Source organism: Camelus dromedarius, chromosome 16, assembly GCF_036321535.1.
Source record: "Camelus dromedarius isolate mCamDro1 chromosome 16, mCamDro1.pat, whole genome shotgun sequence".
Lineage (NCBI taxonomy): Eukaryota > Metazoa > Chordata > Mammalia > Artiodactyla > Camelidae > Camelus > Camelus dromedarius.
In genome coordinates, this window is record NC_087451.1 from 41,308,999 (window position 1) to 41,336,121 (window position 27,123).

Here is a 27,123-nt window from a genome sequence, read left to right on the forward strand (position 1 = left end):
AAACCAGGTTAATATGATGCCTTGAAAGACAAATGAAGAAAGGAGGAGCAAGTGATCACCTACCTGTGTAAGATACTGCTGATGGTCAAGGATGATAAGTACTGAGAATTGGATGTTGTATTTAGCACAGTGTAGAGGTCGTTGGTGACTAGCTGTTTTAGTGCAGTAGTTGGGGTGAGAACTTGGATTTAAGAGAATAGTAATGGGGAGAGATTAGACATAATGAATATTTGTTGTAAAAAGGAAAGACAGAAATGGGGTAATAATGTTTCCCCTGTCCTCTTACTATTAGCTGTGCTACAGGGCTAGCCCGGTATCGTGGGTGGTACTCAAATTCCATCCAGGGGAGTGACAAGCCTGTCTGGGCTACTTTTTATCATGAGGTTTGAAATCAGGAAACACAAGACCTCAGTTACTTTCTGTTGAATGGAATTTTTTAGATGCCTTGCCTCTATGTTATTCTTCTAGTCCTGATGTCCCTAACCAGTTCACCTTCCTCTTTGCACCTTTCAGTTTTTCTTGAGTTGCCTCTTGGATTATTTCCAGGGTTTATAGTTGGATTTAGCAGGGATGAACTAGGAGAAAGGAGTCTACAGCATCTTGCCTGGACCAGAAGTTCTACTTATTTTTAAGAACTGGTAAATTAACTAACAAATTGATTTTTGATTCAACTTAATTTTCTTGAAGACGTATCCTTTGTTCCTCAACCTCTGTAGCTCTGAATAATATTTCTGAAAGTATGTTCTTAACATATTTCTTGCATAAGAACTATCTATGAGGCTTTTTATTCAGGCAGATCCCTGGGACTCACTTCAACTCTAAGATAATTCTTAACATACACTAAAGTTGGAACAGCACTCCTGGAGGTTGACATTAATAAGAACTTTTGTTTTTTCATCTTTCAGTAGCTGGCTCTGTGATAGTAGCTAGCTAAATGGCAGGGCCAGGATTTAGAATTTAGTGTTTGTTATGTTCTTTCTAACAAACTATTTTATTTTTAAAGTAAGGAGAAAAATGTTTCTCTATAGGCATTCTATTATTATACTACAGTTAATCTTTGGCGCTAAATATAAAATTGTCTTTGATTGTTGTAGAGATAGCCAGAGACAAGTTCCCAGCCTTGGAAAAAGAAGTGATGTTGTTCTCCCTCCCCCTTCTTCCTCCCTCTGAATACATTGTGCTTTTCTACTCTCACTCTCCTTAAAGGAGCCCAGGGCTGGGGAGTTGGGGAATAAATGCTTAAGAGAGGAGGATTGTTTTTCTTTCAATCTTAATTGTAATGTTTGTGAGAAGCTTCTGAGTCTTATGCCACTTAACAGTAGGTATTTTAAGTTGTAAGATACGATCCTTGTCAGTCTCTTGCCTTGGTGAGTAAGATGGATCAAATAATAGCTACTCTTATACTTTATGGTTTTTGAGTGAATGGGATTACTTAACTATTTAGGATTTTCAAAGGAGGAATTAGTATCACATACAGAACTTGAATTTTCTAACCTTGGGTTTGATTTTTGAAAGGTTCTAAAATGGAATCTACTCTAAAAAGATGAATTCTCTAGGCAGAAACATAGGCAGAGATTTGATTGGTTCACTCCTCAGAGCCACTCTGAACTAGCAGTTCTTTGAATAACTGGGAGCCTTTCAGTATTAACTATGTCATTTTACTTTACTCTAGAAACATAGCAGACCTGGTTTCTAATAAAGGCACAGTAACTAGGCTAGTAATTTGTTCTGAATGTTCATGCTCAGATTCCATGTCCAGTTCTATAGCTAGCCACAGAACTATATGCCCCTTCCATCAGTCTTTGTAATGCTAAATTTGTCTCCATAAGGACACTTCAGTATGTCTAAGGCATTCAGGTCTTTCAGATTTCAGATAGGTGTTCAAGTTTGAAAATTAAGCAGGACAAGCCATTGGCTAGGTGAGTCTCATATTTTTTATACTTCTTAGAAATTCCCTAATTGTAAACTACATGTATGCAGATATAGAAAATTGATTTATAGTTAAAACACATGGTAGGTGGTGCCTATAAGAAGGCATGGATAATCTAGTTGAAGACCAGTCAGTCATATGTATGACATGACTTGGGGATCACACTAAGCTTGAAGAATACAAAGTAATGAATTGTGAGTTCCAGTTCACCAGAAGACTTTCCCAGAGGGAGGTGATTTTTAGGGATACAAGATGCTCCTGTGTATTTTCAAATTGAAGACTCACATAGGACAAACAGATAGGCCTTAGGACTGCTGAGGGTCTGTGTTGGAGAATTATAATGTTTCTGACTTTAATTGTGCCTGGCAGGTTATGTATTATATATTATGTATATGTTACCATGATTAATAAAAAGTTTGACATACAGGCATTAAGAATGTGAAGTACCTTATGTATTTCTTTAAAGGTTGGGTGTGTTTTTTTAGTATATATCTCAAACATGAAAAAGTTGAATGTACAAATAACTTATCAGCTGATCTACAGAATAATAAATAACAAAAGATAGTTTGGCAGTGTCAGTTTATAAAATTCAAAAGTGTGGGCTTTGTGAAAGAGTACAAGCAAAATTCACAGTGTGGAAAATTCTAAAGGACAGAGAGCTCTATTTCTTCCACAAATAAGTTGCGAGGCAAAAAGGAAGAAACTTTTTACAAATTTGAGATGTATTAACCAAATGTAGTTGTGGATCTTATTTGACTTTGATTTGGACCAGACAATTAAGACAATTGAGGAAATCTGACCAATAATTAGGTACTTGACATTAAAGAACTACTGTTTTTTCGATTACAAAAGTATGTGTGTATGTAAAGTGAATTTATCTTTTATATATATATGTTTTTTTTTTTTTTTTAAAAAACAGGTGTAGTGATCTTATGACGGGGATTGGCTTCAAAATTGATCTGTGGGGATGGGGTAATAGATGTTTTGGATGAAATAAGATTAGCCAGGAGTTGATAGTTGATGGTAATGTGGGAGTTCATTACATCCCTTAGCTTGTATTTGAAATTTTTTCATTTAAAATACGAGTTCCAAGATAAATGAAAGAACATAGGCCAAGATCAGGACTCCTTATATTGTTTCATAAAATTAACATAGATAACAATCCTGTATGATCTGGCCCTACCTACTTATATCCAGTGTCAGCTCCCGTGCATTCTCCCCCTTGTTCACTGTCTGAGCTCCACTTAACCTGTATACGTGTTGTTTCTTCTTCTGAGACATACCACAACGCTCAGGATCTTCTATACCTCTCCAAATCCCCTACCCATACCTCTTATCCTGGCTAGTTTGCTTGTCCAGGTCCTAACTTACTCTTTGGAGCTCAGGCTAAAATATTTATACCATAGAGAAATCTTGCAGATCATCCAATCTAAATCTGATGTGATACTTACGATCTCTTATCTCACATTTTGCATGATTGTTTTCCCCGTTAAACTCTAAGCTTAATGAGTCACCCTTCTTGTTTATTTTTATTGTATCCCCAGCACCCAGTATAATTCCTGGTAAATTATAGGTGCTTAAATATTTGTTAAACGGAGGGCAGAAGGGAGGAAGAATTCCTGGTGAGTTGAAAGCTTAGCTGAAATAATCTGCCTGAATAGACAAATCTCATTTCAGTTTCAGAGATAATCTGGTTTAAACAGTAAGACAAAGGGGTTAAGTGTTCAACTCCCTTAGGCTTTATCAGGATGAATTGGCAATTTAGAGTTGGCTCTGGTACGTTGGTTGGTTTCCTATTGCTACAGACATCTCTGGAAAGCTGATGTAACCTGGTTAGAGTGACAGGTACAAACTGTCTCTTAAGCCATTCTCATCTATATAAGTTTTACTTTACAGCTAAAACATGTGGGATATTTGGTGCTAGACAATTAGGTTTTTCCCCCACCCTGTCCTCTACTTTATTCCTTCATCTCTATCAGTTGGGTGGGGGTGGCACGTAATGTAATTGAAGTTGTGGCTGAATAGAGTGTCTGTTCTAATGAACTACGTTGAATTTCCTGCTCAGAGTAGAATTTCTTTACATGACTGTGAAGCCCAACACCCAAGAAACTCTCAGAATTCATAACTAACTGAAAACACCTATTTCCTGATTATCTGCCTCTTAGAGATTTCTTTTCATCTCTTTATTTCTCTTTTGTATCTTTTATGATATGGAATTGGAATCTAAGGTTCAAATTTATTTAATAATTGTTCTTTTCTAATACACATATTGTACTTTGCAGTTAGGATTCCATCATTTTATGAAGGCCACGTCCTGTGAGGCAGATGTTGCTGTTATTTCCAGAGGTCAGTTTACATGTGTAGGATCATACAAAGTAAACAGGAGCGAGAACTTGGCTTAAGCCTGTCTTCCTGCTCTTATACCTATTCTTTTCACATTACCTTTGAGCTAGATAGTTAATACTTAAGTACACATTTTTTTAAGTATACATTTTCTTTTAAGTACACATTTTTTATGTGACCCTTAGTGATGTCAAGATTTTCTGTTCTTGTCCCATAGTGATGCTAACTCTTAACCCTGGATACTGTGAATCTAGCAACTGTGTGGTCTGAATGTTCAAGGATGATCTCAATTTTACTTACTCTGTTTTATTGGTTTTATAAGTCATCTAAAGAACCTTAGAGATGACAGAATTTTTTTTGCACATTTGCAGGTAGCACAGAACTCTGTCACAGTTTTTGATTGAACATTGTACTGTATAACTTGCTGTGAACAATCATTTTACTTTTATCTTGTTAATGGAACCTTTGTTTGCATAAAAGGAAAGAATTAGAGATAGGGCTGAAATCAGAACCGAAGATGGAATTACCACCATCTGGTCTTTGCAGCGTATGGTTACTTTAATGAGATTTTTAAAGATTTCTAGATCGGGGAAAAGTATAACCCACTGACATTGTTCAACTGAACTTTAAGTTTTCCCATCCTGGAAAAGAGCTAAGTGACTTAAAGGCAGTGCTAGGTCAGGTGTTTGACATGGTTCAGTGCCTAGCTTCAGTGTTACTGTTAGATAAATCAGCTTTTGTTGTAGTTTATTTTTGAGAAAAGGAAGTACAATATCTACCACTGCTGTCTGTGGCAGTGCTATAGGCATAGAAGATAGGATTTATCAAATACAAAGAGTTAGGATTATTAATACCTTTTGTTGAACTTACTGACAGTTGGTAGTAAAGGGAATAGTATTGCAAATCTTTATTTTTTCTCTGTGTTAGTAGAAATTATATTTCTTGGTGCTTTTCTTTTAGCAAAGTTAGTGATAACCATCTCTGAGTTAAGTGATTCTTAAGGTGCAGAAGAAAAGGTTTTATCATTGACACCTTTGAAAATTCAATGGATAATTTCTAATTTGTAATAAAATTAGAAGTAGCTTGGTCCTCACACTTAAGAGGATTAAATCTCCTTACACCAAAGTCCCTGTGTTTGATCTGTTTGTCCTCTTCTAATGAAGCATTTCCATTAATATTACACTTCAAGATGATTTTAAAGAATTAAAAACAAAAATTAAATCCCTTTTTGTTTCCTACATTGGCCAACATGTAACCTGAGCCCTAACTTTTTCAGTACTTCCCACTATTTAGCTTTAAAGTGTTTATAAATATAACAGCTCTTTTTTAGAGGAAATGATTTTTTGTTCAAGTAAATAATTATTCCTAGAGCCCATGGAACATCTTAAGTTCTGGATATGTGGTAATATTCTATTAACCCTATAAAAAGAACTATTAAAGATTAAGTCCACATAGCTAAAAAAGAAATCTATTTATACAACATACACTATTTTATATAAATAAATACTGGTACACAGCTGGCATCATTAAAATTTGCTATTCAGGTGGTATTAGAAAAGCAAATATTGGTACTGTATCTTCCTGCATTTAGGTGACAAAAAATCATTGTGTGAAAGTTTAATGGATTTTTATACAGCACATGCAGACAAAGGAGACTTACCAATAAAACATTTATAAAAGCAAGGAACAAAATATGGATTAAAAGACCCTTCAGTGTTGGAACCTACATCTTTTTCATTATTGATAATGACTACATTAGAAACCAGTTCATCATTCTGTTTGCATTAAGTATCACTCTGCAACCTTAGTCACATGTTCTTTTTTGAAGTTTTATTTAAGCATGACCTTACTTTTAAATCAGTGTCTCTTGTTTTTGAGCTGTAAATAATCAGAGTAGTAAATTTACATTTTGAATATTTGGGGCGACATCCACTTCTGCCTCTGGTAAACTGAGTTTCTGTGGCATGCTGCTTTTGTTAAAGAAAAAGAAGACATAAGCTCTTATGCTTGAAGGTGTTACTCTTGCACTGTGTTTTGTGGTATGCTACTCTGTCACTGGGATGTGGTAACATCTTCACAGCTCACCTCAGACTTGCTAACTACACACCTCTCACTGTTAACAGTTCAGCTTTCTGTTCATTTTGCTGGTATTTTTGAACACAAGATACTTTTTGGACACTTGGGGTGAGGTCTTCCATTTTTCATTAATTACAAAATTGTTAATGTTTCCTGCTGAAAATCACTTCCAGCTCAAAACTATCATGACAAATGTATTTGTAGAATGAAACCTGTTCATAAATTGGGGGTTGCAATCTTGCCTAGATGCTGTCTGTCTTTAATTAGTTTGTTAGCCAATCTCCCCCTTCACCAAAAATATTAGGAGGCTTGGTTTTACGTTGTTATTTAGAAGAATACTTGTATAGCAGACCTGTTAGTTTTGACTTTAAGAAAATTGAAAAGGGGTGTTCCTTAATATCAAAAGAAGAAATGTATTTGTCGAAGTTCTTGAGAAAAGAAATGTTTTAAGGAATTTTCTTTTGTATTCTCAGACTTTCACACAGCATTTAAAATGTTTTGGTTTCTTTCTCTTTTTTTCGTTGACATCAAACAAGAAAGAAAAAGAGAAAAATTCTTTTGGTTACAATGTGTCTAAATTCAGAAATAACAGTAGGTTTCATCTTTCCTGCCAATTTTGAGTGCTTGGTGTCCTGGAACACTTTCATGAGAAAGCTTATGAGCTAAGTTCAAGATCATTGGGAGAGACTGCCAGGATTCTTTGTCCATCAAGGGTGACTAAGGAGGAAGTGCTGCAAATTGGCCAAGAAATCATCTTTCCCTTGCTTTCGTTTTTTACATTAGAGTATTATTTTGGCTAGCCATTGTCAGTTGTTAAAACAAATTTGTCTGTGAATAAATAAACTGTCATTAAATGGATGTTGTGTTAATTTTATTAATCACTTTTTGGCTTCAAATTGCTGCCTTTTATGATATTTGACTCCCTTTCTACTTTATTGTTTCCTTGAAGACTTGGGATTTGTAAAGAAGCAGAGTCCCTGTGTGGTTCGTTACACGTAAGATTGTCAGGAAGAAATAAGGTTTGAGAAGAATCTGTTTTGGAGAAGTAATCCGTGACGTAGGAGAGGTAGCCGAGGTTGTTACTAGATGGTGATAGATGGGACTTGATACTGTGGTAGTTTCAGAAATGAAATAAACCTATAAAACTAAGAGATTCTGCAGGAAGGTTGCAAACCTTGAAGAGCAATGGAAGTTGAAAATAAGATATAAGTGTTAACTAGCTTTGCCTCTTTTAGAAAAGAGGAGACATTTTTATAGTTCCAGAATGATCCAGAGGTTATATTTGACTTGCTGAGTTCTTTCCTGAATTTGGGCTAGAACTCAATCTGCAGCTGGCATTGACCCAGACAACAGTACTTAAAAAAGAGAGTATGTTTATATCTTGTGCTGATCCCATCAAGATCAGGGAACTATTAAAATGTCTGTTTCTAAAGAGAAATAATTGGGTAGTACTTTATCACAATAGTTGGCTTGAATGGCTTATATTTGGACCACATACAGTAAAATATCATTGCTACCCTTGGTCTTAACTATTGTGGTATGATTAAGTATTAACTCATTCCAACCCTAGCGTGGTTAGATTTGTTCTCTTTCATTATGTTGTATTTCACCCTATCAGTAGACTGTGTTAAAGTTCACTTACATTCACTTAAAACTTGTAGTAGTGAGTATGAATAACCTGTTTGGAGATGGGACTAAGGGGCAGTATGACTGTGGCTTCTTTCTTGAAATAGAACTTTGTGGAAGATCATAAAATATTTTTGTTACTGAATATACCAGATGCCACATACCCCCTCTAATATGAAAATGTTGTTATTTTCTATCAGACTTTTATAGTTTTTCCTTTCCACATAGTTGACATTTAGTCTTGTTGACACATACAGTAATAATTAAGTTGATAAACAATACTCCATTAAATTCCTTTACTGCTTGTATGTATCAATAATAGTACTTATTTTTGTTTAGCTTATTAATAATTTAGTTTTTATGCTTTTCCATTCAACATTGTCTTCTGAGATAGTCATGTTGATACAGATAGTTCTAGTTAATTTGTTTTTATTGCTATAGAAAAATCCATTAACGGAATAAATCATAGTTTATCTGCTTCCCTACATTAGCAAATTAGATTGTAACTAATTTTTAGTTATTACAAACTATTGCAGTGAACCTGCTTCTTCGTGCAGATATGTAGATTATGTTCTCAGGAGTAGAATTTCATGATGGTTGGGTATACACATCTTCCACCTAGCCAAGTGTTTACAAATTAACTCTTTAAAAGTGATGGTGCCACTTTTTATTGTTTTTGGCAATGTATAAATTGCTGTTTTCCTCATCTCACCAACACTTGGTTTTTCCATTCTGGGTTTGAAATGACTTCTTAATATTTGACCTAATATTTTAACCAGAATCTAATGAGGCATGGCACTTTTTAATGTATTCATTGACCACTTGGATATCTCTTATGTGACTTTTCTGTTTAGTCATCTTCTGTTAGATTGTCTTTTTTTTAACCTCTTTTTGGAGTTCTATTATATATTCTGATGTTTTATCTTTAGTTAGTTATGTGTGTTACAGATATCTTCTACCAACCAGTAGCTTGCTTTTAACTTTATTATGTCTTATGTAGTATGTTGAAAATTAACTAAATTTTGAGTTTGGCTTTTCAGCTTTAGGAATGCCAAAATTAAGGAATGTATCATAAAGAATCATCTGAAGAACTGGCATCTCAAGGCCATTTATTGAATAATTCAGTCTTTCTTCACTGAGATGAATGGCCATCTGTTATATTCCAGTTCTAAGTTTGGGGGTTCTGTATTCTGTCTCATTGGTGTTTTTGTCTTTCTAGACTGCCTTAATTACCATAGCTTTACATTGAGTCTGAAGTGTGAGTTTTCATCATACTTTCCTTAGAATTTCTCTAGTGTTTTTTTTCAATGTGGATTTTTGTATCTGTTTGTAAGCTTCCATTAAAACCCTTGTGGGAAATTTGATCAGAGCTTATTTGAATTTATAGATATAAAAATTGCCATCTTAAAAAAATGTATCTCACCATTTATGTAGGTCTCTTAAGTTTTTCAGGTTTTATTTTCTCTGCAAAGATCTTTTGTGTATAATATTAGCATTTGTTGGTATTGTGAATCGTGCTTTTCAAAAATTGAGTATTTTCTGTTTGTTGGCACTTGCAAACACTATTAATTTTGGTATGTTGATCTTTTACTCAGCGGCTTTGCTGAATTCTTGGTTACCTTTAATAATTTGTGGTGTCTTGGATTTTCTGTGTAGATAATCTTTATTCCTTATATGTCATAAAGTAGAAAATATTTCAATTTCCTGAGAAATTAAAGTGATAAAGAAAATTGTTTGCCACAGGATCAGGATACTAGAAGGCAGTTTCAGCTAGTTAATTTGGGAAGTTACCTGTGAAGAGTTATATCCCCACGTGTCCGGTGACACATCTTGAGATTTTCTTGATACTAGAGTTGGTCTGTATAGGGGTGTTTGGACGTTAAAACCCTCCCACTCCCATTTGGTATAAATATTTCTGCTACTCTTGAATTTCACTCAATTTATTTCCTTTTAGGAGGCGCAGGTCAGAATGGAGATGGGCTGCAGACCGAGCAGCTATTGTCAGCCGCTGGAACTGGCTTCAGGCTCATGTTTCTGACTTGGAATATCGAATTCGGCAGCAAACAGATATTTACAAACAGATACGTGCTAATAAGGTAAGGGATAAGTGTCTGGTCTTTCTCAGCCCAGCTAAAAACTACCATTAATCCTTTTTCCCCATCCCTCAATAACTTTTAACTATGTCAGAGAATGATTTAATATGATCTGATACAGTAGTTTAATTTGTTTAAGAGCCTGATGTTACTTAGTATAGTGCAGACAACACTGTTAGAGTATAATGTTAAATTAGAACGTGGGTTTAGAACAAAGCAGTTTGCATATCTGGGCTCATAGGGAACATAAAAAAAAAAGACACTATAATGTAAGCCATTGATCATAACTGTCATATTTGTTATATTTATAGAAAAGTGGTGATGACTGCGAATTGCCATCTTATTTTTTTGCTTCAGGGTTTTTCTGAAATCTCATTCAGGCAAGATTAGGCACTGGTGATGAGGATTTTCATTTTCCCATATCCTGTTGTTTGCAGAGGACTGATTCTTACCATACAGCTGTTATCTTTGACAGTGATGCTTGTGTAGTTTTTCTTTTGAAAAATCAAGTTTGAAAAATGTCCTCTGCTTATTTTGGGTTTGACTGAGGGATGGATGTACATGGAAAAGAAGTCCATTCAACTAACAGTTGAGTGCCTACTGTGTACCAGCGCTTTTCTCCTTAGTGGAGTCACAGTAGTAAAATTAAAAGCGTCCTTTCTTGGAGCTTATGTTCTTGCAGGCTGCTTTGTGTATTACTAGCTTGATGCAGTGAGCTCCGTGACAGAACACATGGGTCTAGATGAAGTGTCTCCTGCTCATAAGTGTCACAACACTTTTTTGTCCTACCTTGGTGCTGGTCAGAGCCTTAAGGAAATTGCTATACTGTGAACTGCATGCATTAATTAGTAGGACGAAAGTTAAAGGATGACTAACTGACAAGATGAACAAAAAGGTAAGAGTTTGAAGTATAAGTCCTGCAGCCTCCTGTGTATATCATGTAAGCTTTTATACCAGACATTTCGCTGGAGCATTCTTCGAGCTTCTTTTCAAAATGGGTTTATATGTAATTCTCCAAAAGCTCAGAAGAGCATATTATAATTGAGGGCAAAGTCTGGAGGACTTAACTTTTTTTTTTTCCTAAATAATTTGTTCCCTTGGGGTGGGGAACACATTAGATCCTAACTAACTTCTTAAAAATTAGCTAGAGCAAGTGAGGAATTAAATGTGAAAATACTCATCAAGGGTGGTAAATATGCTTTCCTTAGCTCTTCTTCACAAAGGAAATTAAGTGATATTTGTAGAATGTGAGCTGAAATGATTATAACAACATCTAGGAGATGACTGGATATGCCTATTCTGGGGAGAAAAACAGCCTTGCTCTGTCAGGGACACCTCTTCAGTGTCTCTGGCTAGGTTTTTATAGCCAGTAGTTAAGTGGGAATTTCAGTATTTGAGAACTAGAGTCTCTCAGTAGTAACTGAGATTAGTACAGTGATAATAATATCTGTTGCTTTATCTATTTTACATGTATATGTAATTATATGTATTATGTGTTTATATATATGTATATGTTAGTTCCTCATTATGTAACTACTATATTTCACAAACTCAACAATGTTATGGATTGTAAAATGCACCATTGTGTTATGTGCCACTAAGAAATGATTTCTGGTAAAGTGAGATGCATCCTGATTTAGAAGACGTTGAGATGTGAAAAAGTTTATCTTAGAATTGATGAAATACTGTTTATCAATTCTTAGGAAACTAAGAAAATAAAAAGTCTAAAAAGACAAAAAATATGGGCTCTCTCTGTACTTTTATCTCAATTTTGCTATAAACCTAAACTCCAAAATGAATGAATGAATGAAAAGTCTCTTTTTGACCCTTTTTCCCAAAAAGCAGAACCGAAACTCAAAATTAATCCACTATGAACATTTGAGCATATTTTCTCCCACTACTTGTGTTTTCTTTGCACATAAATAATTTCTTAAGCATAGTCATGTTACATATGAACCCTGAACATTTTCCTGTTACTTTTTTGGGGAAGCGTTATTTTTGTTTGCTACATTCTATTACTTTTTCTGGTTGACTATTTCAGTTATGCTCTTTGTTAAAATTATATTGTAAATCATGCTATAGTAAACATCTTTACCTAAGTCACAGCGTGGATACTTTTATGCTTTTGATGCATACTTCAGAGAAGTATTTTGGTAGTATATCTTAGTTTATAGTCTACCTAGCTGTGTGCAATCAAGTTTTCACTTTTGGTTCCTGCTTTGTTCTTTGGCTCATAACTCAGCAGTAATGACAGAAGTTTGGGGAAACTTTCAAAAGTCTTAGATATTTCTAAGTATCTTGAAAGTAGTTATTTTGAAGTTTTGTGTATATATTGATTATCCACAGGTTTCACCATTCAGGGTAGAATGTATTAGAGAAACATTGGACTTGGTAATCTTTTGTTTCTAGTCCTGGCTTTGCTACCATAACCTTGGGAAGAAAAATCACTAAACATTTCTAAGCCCCAGTTTCATGGTCTATAACATAAGGCATTCTAGATTATAGTACATTTTCTTTGTCTCTAGTATGAATACACAATGTCATAAAATTCTGACAGGAAGTATAAAAGTAGAATGATAATCTCAATAAGTAATATATCAAGAATATTCACAGCTTTATTAAACATTTATAGTTATCTGATGTCTTTTTAAAACAAATGTATTAGTTTCCTGGGGCTGCCATAGCACAAATTGGATGGTAAACTTAAAACAACAAATTTTTTGTCCCACAGTTCTAGAGGCTGGAATTAAATCAAGGTGTAGGCAGGCCTGTATACTTCCTCTGAAGATTTTAATGAAGAGTCTTTCCTTGCCTTTTATAAGCTTCTGGTGGTTGCTGGCAATCCGTGGTGTTCTCTCTTTATAGCTGCATCACTCCCAACTTCTGCCCTCATCTTCATATAGGCATCTTCTCTCTCACTGTGTCTCCAGATTTCTCTCTTATAGGGATACCAGTCATACTGGGATTTAGGGCCCACACTAAAGGGGCCCTAACCTGATTATGTCTGCAAAGACCCTGTTTATGCCCTGCAGAGGTGGCATAAATTTGATGTGGGGTGGGGGACAACACTCTACAACCCAGTATAACAAATAAGCAATGGAATTTCTCTCAAAGATATATTGACATGCATTTGATCTTCATGTATCACTATAATAATAGAAGTCTTTGAGCATTTACTATACACCAGACACTGTACTAAGTATTTTACTGTTAGTCACAAATTTAAAGATAAATAGCGGGTCAGAGAGATCAAGTAGTTTGTTCATGGCCATATAACCAAGTTAGGGCAGAGAAATTCGAGTATTTGACTCTGTTGCTCAAGTTAGCTGTTGTTTTAGGTGCGTAACAATTTTTGAGTTTTTGATATGAGATTTTTAAACCCCAACTCCTGTATTTTAGTAGTGGATGATGCTCCCACTTCCCATCCTGCTCCAAAATTTACCCCAGTTGCCACGGTTGTACAAGCCTTTTCATGAGATGAATCTAGGTTTTGTGGTCAACTGTAGAGTTATAATTTGTCTTTGGATGGGGAATTGGAGAGTAGGGCTTTCTTTTTCTCTTTTTAAGGATTTATTTTCTAGCATGTTAACTTTCTTAAAGTGACATATTCCAAAAAAGAAAGTATTTGAGAACTACTGCTAGATGATTATCAATTTCTTTCAGAGTTCAAGTACGGCCTTCCAAGCTAAGTCAGTTTTTAGAGTCTCTTTTGAGAATGATTCTTGCTGCTCTTCGGAGAAGGGATACAGTTACTAGGAGTTCCTTTATAGTCTTCTCTGTACTGTTATGTTTCAACTTTCATATTAAGTCAGCTTATTTTTTTTTTAGAGATGCTCCTATGTCTTAGACCAAGAAAGGAAAATAATGTCTGTACCTTAAGTGTGTACTGCATACAGGTATATTCATGTGTGTTGGCTAATGCACAGAGTGGCAGAGCTAAATTTCAACTCTGGGCTATTTATCTGACTCCAGAGCGTTTTCTGACACATTTGCTGTTGGAGCCTTTTCATCATTTCTCTTGTACATACTCATTGAAATTTCACACATGGTAAATAAAACTGAGGGGAAAGCAAAGGGACCAGGCAAGTTCTGTTGTTAAAGGGGACTTCTTTCTCTTAGCACAGTTTTCAACATTGACATCTAGTCCAAAACATTAATTATATAATTTTTTATCCCTTCTTCTGACTGATCTGTCAAATTACACACCACTTGCTAAGAATGGAAATGTTATTGGGAATGAGAGGTGAAAATGCAGTGAAACTTCTGGATAGAAAAGCTGCTGAATGGGAATAGCAGTAACCTAGAACACCTGACTTCAAAATTGAGGTAAAGCAGTTGAAGTTTCCATCTTAATAGAGCTATAAGGCCTTATGGACAGCTATGTCTCATCTAGGTAGCCCCAGGATAGTCTTGTGGAAGTGCTTTACAGTGAGGTCACTGATTTATGTTAAGATGAGTAGGGAAGAAAGACCTATTTAGAATGAAATAGGAGAGTGAGTATGTGAAATTGCATCTTAATTCTGTTTTACAAATGAAGTGGTGGTGGGGTTTTTGTTGTTTTTTCCCTTGTACTTTGACTCCATGTATTATCTGAAATTGGTAAAGGAGAAGCAGTTAACCTAAGTATGTAACTTGTTTTTTTTCTTTACTTTTTGCTTGCTTTCTTTTGCCCTGTTTTGTAATCAGGCTTATTAACACAATTGCTTCTCCCATTTCTTCCTTTTTCTTTTTCTTTTTTTCCTTCCTTTTGGGGAGGTGGAGGGGCTTGTGTGGGATAGACTTGTATTTCCACAGAGGAATAATTTATAAGAGTATGTTAACAACTACATGCAGCTGCGACCCTTCCCGGTTCCTTTGGTCCTGATCTCGGGGTTCTCTAGGCCTGGGCAGTCCAGACATGATCCTGGTTCTGATTTAGGGAGTCAGAAGGTGAAGGGTGAGACTCCTGGCCTTCATTTTCTGCATAGGCTAGGTATAGTCTTATTCCTAAGTAGGTAACTGTTGTTTCGCTTGCTTTCAGGGAGTAGTGGGCTGTTTTCTGATAGAGATTTTTGAGTTAAAAAGACCCCTAGGGATGGGATCATCTGGTTCATTGGATCATAAGAGCCAATAACATAATGGCCTAGGGAAATCAAATTGATACAAAGTCTTTAGGCTGTGAAATCTGTATTTTAGAATGTTCTCTGGGGAATTCTGATGCTGCTGAATCAAGATGATCAAGTCTGGTATTTTTCAATTTAGAGCTTGCATTAGGACTAATCAGGGGAACTTTTTTAAAATATAAAATACCCAGCTCTTCTCACCAGAGATTCTGAGTAGATTTGATGTTGGACCTGGGCAGGTGTAGTTTGATAAGGTTCTCCAAGTGATTCTAATACAAAATTAAGACCTTCTTATCAGTCAGATCTCCTTATTTTCTAGCCCAGCGAAAGAGACCAAAGACACACAAAGCCCTGGTCACTTGCATCCCAGTCTCTTATCTGTAACACACTGTCATAACGTGATTTTGGTCACCTCTGCTTGCATTCATAGGGGATTCATGTGTTTCTGTTTTTCACGGTAAGCTAACTTCTGTGTTTACCAAACTGGGCCCATGCTGGCTATGGAGAGAATTTGTGGAGTCATTTAAAACTTCTTTTTACACTTTTTATTTTCTGAAATGAATGTAAGATCTGAGTTTGAAATTGTCAAGAAAGAACCTAATCTGGAGTAATATTTATGCTTGTGAGAAACAGTTGCCTGTGGAACAGTGGGGCATTTTTTGTTTTTACTTTTGTTTTTTTTTTTAAGTTCTTGATTTCTATTATTCTGTAGGGACTGTTCCACCTTTGTTTCACCCAGTGGTTGTGGTTGCTCAGATACAGGGGTTTAGCCCATCATTTACTATTGTAGTATTTCCTGTTTGGTTATCCTTAATCCACATTTGTGATCAGGTTAACTAGAAAAACTACATTGCTGCTGTTAATACATATAGTCTAGTTGGTAATATAGTATAAAATACCATACTCTAATAAAGATTCCAGATCTGGAAGATGTGAATAAAAGATGCTAAATGGTGACAAGCCATGTATTCAAGTGGAAGAAACAGGAAGTTTGGGTCTGAGTCTTAGGCCTTAGTGATGGTTACTGCTAGGCTTTTTGTTGAAACCACTGTTGGGAGAACAGAGCTGCAGGTGGTGTGTGTTGTTTCAGAACCATAGGATAAAGGAAAAGGCCTTTTGTAAGCCAGTTCCCTGCCCCTAACCCTTTTGATATTAACTCCTAAATTAAATTTGTAGTTTGCACCACTCAAGCTGTTTTTCTCTCTGTCTTGCAGGGGTTGATAGTTCTTGGAGAGGCACCTCCCCCAGAGCACACAACAGCCGACTTATTTCTTCCACTTAGTTCTGAGGTGAAAACAGATCATGGGAGTGATAAATTGGTAAGTATAAAAGACAGAAAAGGGGAAATGAGTGAGAATTCAGGGTGTAGCTTCAGCACACAGTTTATTCTGTGTAATAAGGATCTTTACATTGGCAGAAGGAGGGGGACTGTTGTATCCCCTTTTATCACTTTTGGCATTTTAAGATCTGAATTCCTAAATAGGGCAGCTCAGGGCCCCTTCCTGCAGCTGTGTAGCTGAGTTTAAATTTTGAAAGCGGCTCCTAACTCTCAAGACAACACAGGGCAAGTGTGACATTATGGAATATTACTGGGAGTTAAGAGACCGTGTGGCTCTGATACCTTTGACAAGTAAGGTAACCTTTCTGGACCACTATAAAATGAAAGGGGTGGACTAGGGGTATAACTCAAAGCAGTATTGAAAATGCTCTCTGAGTTACCCCCTTTAATTTTATAATGAGAATAAAGCTGTCATTTTTCGTAATCTTCTGTGTCCTTAGGGCCTCACTTAGATCTCTCTTCCATGATTCCTTCCCTTTCCCTGATTCTCTAAACACCAACATTAATCTGTTTTTCTTCTGAATTCCAAGAACACTTTTTAAAAAAATTTATTTCTTTTACTTTTTACATTTCCCCAAGAGGTCAGTGGCTTTTCTGAGTACTAACATTTCTTGTTAATAACTTGTTATTAATTTATTAGAAATTCCAAAGTCTTGTGACAGTAGTTTGTTTGAGAGGCTAGTAAGCAGTGCTGGCTCTTTAAATTGTAGGTTAAACCAGCTAGTCTCCTTGCATCTGCACATCAACAAAGCTTGTTTCCTTTATTATCATCATCATTGTTAGCAGGAACTGACAGGATATTGTAGAAGCTAACTTTCCTAATGAGAGAGCTTAAAAGAAAGCCAGCTGCTGATTCTAGGGATAAATGTGAAGACATTAAGAGATTGATAGTTCTTAACTGGAAGGTAGTTTTAAATAAAGAGCAGAATGCCAAATTGTACCACCAAATAAATCCGTAACGTTTTTAAAGTGATTTGTGAAACTGTGTTAGTGGTTGCTCTAACCAGGATAAAAAAAATGGTTACAAGTGAGAGAGAAGACATGGGTAAGTTGGAAGGTCAGCTATTGCTGGTGGCATGATAGGTACAGGAAACCTGAGGCTTGAGGCAGATGTGATTGGGAGTAAGTTTTATGTAGACATTTATATATTGTGTGTACAGTATTTAGGGATTCCAAAAATTTTCAGGTAATCTCCTACAGTCCATTTTCTCTCACCTCAGCACTTGTGAAAGATAGAACATGACAGTCTCTCACTGTTTTATAGATTCTCACTGTTACAGTTACACGCATTCACATATGTGCACGTGTACCCACTCCATGAAGGACTTGTCCCTTTCCCTACCCACTTGCATTTGTATAGTCTGTATTAGATTGTAAGGTTCTTGAAGGTCAGGATCATCTTCTTCATTCTTCACTATGTTGGCCACAGTAGTTTCTACGTTGTATAGTAGATTGCTTTTTGGATTCAAATAATTATTATGAAAACAATTAAGTATATACTGTCACTTTATGTCTTCGAGGAGAGGTTAACCACTGCCTTTCTTGTAAAGTATACATACTTTATGAAAAACCTGCAAGTGTCTGACATTCTAAAGGAAACAGAAGGCAGTACATTTTTATTGTTTATTATATAGGTGAGTGGGCTACAAAGCCTGTATTCCTTAAAAAACATTAAATGACTTTAAGGTAATTCGCCATTTGAAAAATGCCAGCTATTTGCAAAGCTATGCCTAGTATGTCAATTGCCAGACAAAGCTTTTCATTGTAGGAAAGCATATTTAATTTTGCCTTTTTTATTATCAAGCTTCTTTTGTGAAAAGTGATTGATTACACCTTGTCTTCTAAATTTTGCTTTAAAAAAATCTTAGGTCACACTTGACGGGGGCAGTGGTAAATGATCATACTTAACATTTAGCCACCCTATTCTCTATCCCCCCCACCCAATGGAAGCATTTATTGCCTTTTTTTATTTGTTACCTTACCCCCGCTAAAAAACATGTGAAGATTTGTGGTTTAAAATAATTATGTAAGTAAGAGGTGTTTTTTTGTTTTGTTTTATTTTTGTATTTTTTTTTTTTCCTGGAAGCTCACTGGGATTAACAACAACCGAAAATCAGAGGACTTTTTTAAGGTGTCAAAATATAGTTCCAAGTAGTTAGACATAGTTTTTAAAGAAATATATAGTGACTTACTGATTAAGGTGGGAATTCTGATAGTGGCAGGTAAAGTATCTTGATAACAGATACTGATTTGTGTATGTGGTCATTGAAAGGAAGATTGCTAGAATGAGATTAATCAGTAGCTTAAATAGATATTAATGTCCTGTAGAATAAAGTCATAACCTTTGGAGTTATATTTTCAAATAGACACAAATGAATTTAAGCTTGTCAATATTCTAAAAATAAACATCCAACTTAAGACATCTGGGTGCTAATCAATTATAAATAGTAAGTAAAACAAAGTTAAATAATTTATGGAGAGTCATATGGCCTTTGGATGGGTCTGTTACCTAATGTTCCAGGGTTACGCTGAAAGGACACATAATCATATTTTTGCCTTATTTTCGATTTAAAGGACTCTTTCTTGACAGAGCCAATATCTGTCTGCTTTGGTTATGAGCACAGTACAGATATAGCTGACACTAAGGTGTTCTTAAAGGTGCCCAACTGGAGACTGGGTGCTGAGTGAGCCTTTTTTGAGCCATGGATGCAAGCAAGGAATATTCCCTGAGATGAGGAGGCCGGGGGGAAAGGAAGGGAAGATCTAAGGAAAACTGCTAGAAAAATGCCCATTTTTCTTTTAACTTCTTCATCTGAATTCTAACTCAGAGGCAGGTTTGAAAGGTAAGAGTAGGTGGAGGAAAGAAACTAAGGGCCTCTGACTTTGCTTTGTAGCTGCTGATAGTCAGCTGTGCACTAACAAATTCTAATATGAAATTAAAAGCCTTCTGAACAAAAAAATGTATCCCAGGAAAGAGAGAATGTAAAAAGCTTTTGAGAGTTACTCTCCAGTGTTCTGAAACATACTCTTTGCCTCTTCCTCTTCCCTCTTTGCTCTCTTGAATAAATAGTAGTCCTCTTTCCCCTGCCTGAGAAAGAGTAATAAGCAAAAAAAGAAAAGAAAAGAAAAAAGAGCTAACTTAGAGCCTGTGCATGTTACTCGGTAGGTGAAGAATGTACTTAAAAATTACCAAAGAAGGTGAAAAAAATTCAAACAAAAAGTATTCTCAGAGATAACAGGCCTCCTCGGTTCATATGGTACAGTGCTACTTGAACTCAGCTAGAGCCACAGTCTCACTGGCTTGTATATTGTCAGAGGATGGAGCTCACAGCTGCCAAATAACCAGAAATTGAGGGAGAAATAATGGCAAAGAGGGAGTCATGGGTAGGGGTGTGGGAGGGGTTGGTGGAGGAAAAAGCTTAGCCCTGCAGTCTTTATAAATTCTTCCCAGATCTTGAGCTAACTCCTCAACTGCACATGTTCTGGAGGGATTTGATACAGATAGAGCCTGGTAGAGAGGAACAGTTGTAGGCTGAAAGAGCTGAACAGAGAACGTAGTGGCTGCCCACTGCAGGGAAGACAAAATTTGGAGTTCGAATCCCAACAAGACTTGTGAACACCTTGGGCCTTACACTGAAACCAAGGAAGGCTCATGCCTTAGGAGTTGAAGACTTACCAGGACAAAGGGACTCATTATAGAATTAAGGAGAAATTCAAAATAGACTCCATGATGTGTCTGTTTAAAAGCATAAAACCAGCGCTATGAAATCAAGGTTTACTTGGCTTCTAGCCAATTAGAAATTTGTCTGCTAGAGCAAAAATTAACACAGTTCAGGGAAAATTAACTGGATCCTGAGTCTCTATAACATATACAATGTCTGTAATATAACATAAACTTAGTAGACATCACAGTAAACAGGAAAATGTGTGATCCTTAGTCATGAGAAAAAGTAGTCAGTAGAAACTGATTTGGAAATGTCTGAGAGGCTGGAATCAGGAAATAAGAACTTAAACATATTTTTATTAGCTGCTTTTAAAGATTTAAAGTAAAAGATAGTGAGCAAAAGTGGTGAGAGTGGCTAGTCTTCCAAAACTTTATTGAATAAAAGTGTGAGATTTTTTTATATTACATATAAAAATTTATAAAAAGAGTGAGAGGAAAAAGATATGTGTATGTTTTTTGTGAATTACTTTGTTGTATACCTGAAGCTAACACAGCATTGTAAACCAGATATACTTCAATAAGAAAAAAAAGATAGCAGATGTGGGAATCTCAACAGAGGTGAAAACCAAAAAAAAAAAAAAAAATCAAATGAAACTTGCAGAACAAAAATTGTAGAATTGAAAAGTACAATACGAGCATACCTCATTTTATTTCACTTTGCTTATTGTGTGTCACAAATACCGTGTGGTTTTTTGTTTTTGTTTTTGTTTTTTAACAAATTGAGGGTTTGTGGTAACACTGTTGAGCAAGTCTGTAGGCACCATTTTTCCAATAGCATTTGCTCATTCACATCTCTGAGTCACATTTCGATAATTCTTGCAATATTTCAAGCTTTTTCATTACTTACCATATTTGTTATGGTGATCAGTGATCTTTGGTGTTATTGTAATTGTTTTGGAACACCACGAATTGCGGTCCTTATAAACAAACTTAGTAAATGCTGTATGTTCTGACTGCTCCACTAACCAGCCATTTCACCATCTCTCTCCCTCTCCTTGGTCCTCCATATTCTCTGAGACAACACCAGCAAAAAGATTGACTTACTGAAAGCTCAGATGATGGTTAGCATTTCTTAACAATAAAGTATTTTTTAATTAAGGAATGTACTTTTTTAAAAAAATGCACGATGATAATAGCACACTAAACAGACTACAGTATAGTATAAACATAACTTTCATATACACTGTGAAACCAAAAAAGTCATGTGGTTTGCTTTATTGTGGTGGTCTGGAACCAAACCTGCAGTATCTCTGAGATATTCCTATATCTGAGTAAAATATTTACTAGTTACACTTAACAGCAGATTGAAAACTGTAAGAAAGTGTCAGTGAACACAATAGATCAGTAGAAATTATCAAACCCAAGAACAGAAAGACTGAACGTAAAAATGTTCAGAAATGAACTGTTTATTGGGGAAACAGTAAATATATATGATTTTAATTCCAGAAGGTGGAGAGAGAGAATGGTACAGGGGAAAAAATTTGAGGAAATAATGGCTGGATGTTTAAGTGAAAAAGATCAATTTATAGATTTAAGAAACTCAATAGTAAGCATGAGAAATATAAAGTCGTGAAAATCAAATGTGAAGAAAATTCTGCAAGTAGCCAGATGGAAAAGATACATTCTACACAAAACATTGATAAGGATCAATGTTTGTTATCAGAAACAATGGAGGACAGAAAATAATGGAGTGAGACATTAAAAATCTTAAAGAGTGAGAGGAGGACCTCCTACTCAGCATTCTATGTACAGGAAAAGAAAAATCTTTTTAAAATGTTGACAAAATAAAGTCATTTTTAGATAAATGCAGAGAAAATTTATTGCAGAGTATCTGCACTGAAAGAAATGTTGAAGGGATTTTTTTAGCTAAAGGCAAAAGATACCTATTAGAAACTCAGATCTCTAGGGGATAAAAGGATAGGAAAAGATAATGCTTTATGAACAGTAAGCATAAGAAAGCTATTATAGGTATATTACTATCAGCAGAATAGTTTTTAAGACAAGAAGTATTACCAGAGATACATGACATTTTACAATGGTAAGGGGGTCAATTAATCAAGAAGATGTAGCAGTCATAAAGGTGGATGCTTCGAATACATGAAGCACACATATATACAACTAAAGGGATAGAGAAGTCCATAACCATATTTGGAAATTTTAGTACTCCTCACTAAGAAATTGATAGAATGACTATAAATGAAAAGTTGAGGATATAAAAGATCCAAAGAACACTACCAATCACCTTGACTTGATAGACATTTATAGAACATATACATAGACACCTCCTCACACTCCCGTAACTTATTGTGTAAAGTAGGAATAATAATACAACTCCTTAGTGCATTATCTGAATTTCCAAAATCCAAAGATCTCTGAGAACCAAAATTGTTTTTTCTCCTAAGTTCTGTGTCAAACTCATTTGGTGGCAAAATCTGATCTGACACAATACTTCTATGACTATATTTTTAATTATCCATAGCTTTTTGAAGCAGAAATAATGATGTATTTGATTTTTAAAAGTTAAGGTTTTATTTTTTAGAGCAGTTTAAGGTTGACAGCAAAATTGAGCGGAAGGTACAGAGATTTCTCCTGTACACCTTGCTCCACACTTGCGTAGTCTCCCCCATTGTCAACACCTCCACCAAAGTAGTATGTGTGTTACAATTGATGAGCCTACATTGACATGTCACAACCATCCAAAGTCCTTGGTTTACATTACAGTTCACTCTTGATGTTGTGCATTCTCTGGATTTGGATTTGGATTTGGATTTGATTTTTGAGTCACTTACCTGGTATATGCAATATATGACTTTTTAAAAGTTTGAATAAATTGCCGTAACATAGGTCCTCAGAGGTTTTGGGAGAGTGTGGTTGTGTTCCTACTTCTTTAGGGTTGTTGATAATTAACTATTAAACTGTAATGTGTTTATGACAGTGTTTGGTAAAAGCTCATTGTTGTTCCAAACTGCGCTGTGTGTCTAGGAAACACCTATAAGCAGAACCAGATATCCTCCTTTGACGGCTTCGTATTATTCCAACAGGTATATAACAGGGGAAGAATTCTTAGTTCTTCAGGAAACATAGCTCCATAGGGAATGATGTACTTACGCAGTCCTGGTGTGGAGAGTGAGTTCCAGCAGAGAGGATACTGCTTGTATAATGTAAAAGAGGCTTGAGAGAGCCTGGCATTACAGAAGAACGACACATACTTTTCTGCGATGGAGTTTTGGATAATTGTGCCAGTTCGTGATGAATTTTGTATTTATTTTAATGAGCTTATACTTCATTCTTGTAGGTGATAGGAAGCTGTAGACTGATAGCAGATTTTGTGTGAATGAAATTTGATTCAGACTTACAGGAAAGTTGCAGAAGTCGTACACAGAGTCCCCACACCCCCTTCATCTTGCTTCCCCTGTGTTAATAGTTTGCAAAACCAGGAATTGACATTGATACAGACTCCATAGATTTTTTTCGTTTCACTCATTTTCTCACTTATGCCTTCCTTTTTAGTCCAAAATCCCACATTGCATTTAGTTATCGTATCTCTTTAAGTCTCTTCCAGTATGTAAGCACGTTATTTGTCTTTCATGACCTTGACCTAAGAGTATTGGTCAGTTATTTTGTGTAATGTTCCTCAAGTAGGAGTTGCCAAATGTTTTGTCATTAAAGGTTTTGCGTGTTTTGCACTAACACCACAGAAGTGATACTGTGCCCTTCTCAGTGCACCATATTAGGAGTACATGATGGTGGCGGAAGCTTTTTTCACTTAGGTAAGGTGGTGCCAGCCAGGTTTCTCCATTGTAAAGTTAGTATTTTTCCCTTTGTATTAAATGACTATCTTATGGAGGGGGATACTATGCATATTTCTGTTACTCATTACAGTTTAGTCCGTAATTTTACCATCCATTGGCGGGTTTTGCCTGCAACAATTATTACTGTGGTGTTTGCTAGGTGGTGATTTTCTCTTTTCTACATTTGTTCATTGGAATTCTATTAGAAAGAGCTGTTCCCCCCCCCCCATTTATTTAGTCAATCAGTTGTTTATTTCAGAATGGCTTCATGGATAATAATTTTACTTCATGGATTACGCTCTTACTGTTACTAGTTATTCACTTGCTCCAGTTATCTCAGCTTTTGGCATTGAGACCTCCTTCATTTGGTGCCTTGTCCTTTCAACATGCCCCCCTTGTTTTTTGAGCATTTACTTTCTGGCACAGAATGTCACAGGCTCATCTTACATTTTACCTGCTCGAGCCTTAGTTTGTGTTATTAGAGAACATGGTTTTGAAACCAAGATCTGGTACTAGTTGTTTGTGCTCATTGCTACATGGTATCATTGCTTCTAGGACTTCTCAGCAGACAAAGCTGCGAAGTACTGCATGTATGCTAACACATGCTTACACAGAGACATATTTCGTTATCTACCCATCTGTATATATGTTAAAACCATGAGATTATACTAACACCTTGTAACACCACAGCCTTTCTCCTTCCTCATTGATACTTATTTGTTCAATCTTAGTACTGTATAAAGTAGTTTAATAATTGCCAACTCATACCCCTGTGAAAAATGTATTTACTAACCAGAGTACAATATTGTATACAGTATGTTAGTCCTGTAGTATACAGTCAGTGTAACCAAAGTTATACTTAGGTCGGTTCTTTTCCTCCTAACACCTTTCAGTGTGAGAATGCAATTATTTTGTAAGAGTTAGGTTCTTTTGTTACTACATGTTCCATTTCTTCCCCCTGCCCCCACCAACACAATAGTTGATGTTTATTATTTCTTGAGTGTGTGAAACATTACTACAGTTCTAAGTTAAAGGTATACAGAAGGCTGTTTCCCCTGTTCTCATTTCCACCTTCTTTCTGTTGTGCTCCCACCTCCTGTAGGTAGCCAATTTCATTAGTTTTTGCATTATCCTTCCTATATTTTTTTTCCACAAATGAGCAGATTTTATTATTTGTGTTTGTTTCTATTTGTAAAATAAGCCTCAGTTTTTTACCCTTTCTTTACTTTGTGGAATTGATAGGGTTAACAAGTGAACTATTAAGTGAAGGACTAATGCTTTCCCAGAAGAAGAGCATGCTAACAATGTTAAACGATTGATTTTTCTTTTTAAACAATTCAAGGTACAATCTTCCTACCATTGGTTACACAGGAACAGCGTTCTTTTCCTTGAAGTTCTGTAGTCATTAGGGAGGATGAATGGTGCGTTGGCCCCAGGAGCGTTTTGAGAAAAGAGGCTAGAAGGATGGGTACTGGCTAGGGAATGTTTGATCTACAGTATTTAAAAAAAAAAACACTGACCAGTTAAGACCTTTAAAATAAATTGGACTGTGGGTAAGTAACTTGAGTAGTAAGAATTTATAGGACTGTTTTTGCAATTGTCCTTTTAGATTCTAGATACGTAGTTTCAGTGGTGTTAGTAAGTATAAGTAAATCTTAGGTTTAGTAGTCTGGACTTGTAACAGCATTATGCTGGTTGAAATTTTTAAATGAATAATTCAAAATTCCTTTTTAATGTAATTATGTAGATTTTAACCTCAATACAGAGACATAGGTAGGTGAGGCACATAGTCCCATTTCACATATGGAGAAATTGAAGCCTGGGTAAGTAACTTGGTGGAACTGGAATTTTCAGAAAGCTCCACTTCCAATTATAATTTCTTGGCCATGGTGCTAGTTCGTGGAAAAGACTGGTATCCTTTTTATGGGCCAACAATATTTGGGTAATTTTAAGCAAGACTATGCTGAGTATCATTGAGATGGAGAGCATCTTGACCCAGGATTAAAAGTTGAATTCCTTATACTCAGTTAGCCTTTTATTTCCATTTTGATACTGTTTGTCAGAAAGGCAATAACTAACCAAAACAGAACTGTTAAAATTTGTAGACAAATGTGGTGCATCTAAGAAAATGGTATTTCAATTATGACATGGCTTTACTTGAATAAAGATACATAAATACACACATACATATCTTGCAGTTACAGTTTTATTTTATTACATTTGTAAGTTTTGTGCCTTTCGATTTTTACTCCCTTACTTTCTCTACTTTTTAGTAAAACAAATCCAGTTAATGTCAGTTCTTAAATCGCAGGAAAATCTACTCCATAAACATTAATTTAATCTAGCTTTTCTTTAAGGGGTCTTTGTCACAATTAATCCGGCCAAGAGGGTGGAGTAATGAATCAGACAGGTGCCTGCTTTATATGAATAACAAAATTAAATTCATTAAACTTCATTGCTTTGTTAATCGTTTTATTCTCTACACCTGGCCCTTACATTCGGGGGGAGAAAATCACTTCAGTAACCCTCCTTGCTACCTTTAACTCTGAGATTGTCTCAAAAGGTAATTCCCTGGGGCTTTGCTTTAGAGAAAAGGGGAATTGCAGAAGCACTCTATCTCCCACTTCAACTTTTCTACTCTTTTCTGGCTGTGGTATGGATGTACCCTCAGAGTGGATCTGAGCATCACATAAAATTCAAGAGAAGCTCTGTAAGAACTCCTGCTTTCTAGATGGTAGAGCCTTAAATACTTCCATTGTTTTTACAGTTCCCCATTTAATGACAGATACCTGAGTTATGCTTTAGTTTCCTAAACATACTAATGATGTAAAGCACTGCAATAGTAATGCTCAAGCTTAAAGGAGTATATGGATTTCACATTTGTGAAGTGTTTGTTAGTGTTTCTTTACCCTCTGTCTTTGTAGCCCTTTGGACTGCAGGATGAGGGAGTGTTTGTTCACTTTTCCTTAAGGCAATGTGAATGCATTTAAGAAACTTGTAAGTAAAATTACATGTGTTTGTGAGTTGTGATTTTCTTTTTTCTAAGTGGAATGCTATTGGAGGATTGAGGTTAATATTTTAAGCTCTTTGAATTTGAGA

At 35.7% G+C, this 27,123-nt stretch overlaps 1 protein-coding gene across 4 annotated transcripts in view; it reads left to right on the plus strand.

The window, feature by feature from the left end:
- The window catches only part of KANSL1 (KAT8 regulatory NSL complex subunit 1), a 164,403-nt gene that overhangs the window by 95,492 nt on the left and 41,788 nt on the right, over window positions 1-27,123 (plus strand). For all 4 annotated transcript variants that reach the window (XM_031468785.2, XM_010981734.3, XM_031468784.2 and 1 more), the window contains 2 exons: window positions 9,930-10,071; window positions 16,385-16,489. In XM_031468785.2, coding sequence (XP_031324645.1) covers window positions 9,930-10,071; window positions 16,385-16,489 — 247 coding nt within the window. The remainder of the gene's footprint in view (window positions 1-9,929; window positions 10,072-16,384; window positions 16,490-27,123) is intronic.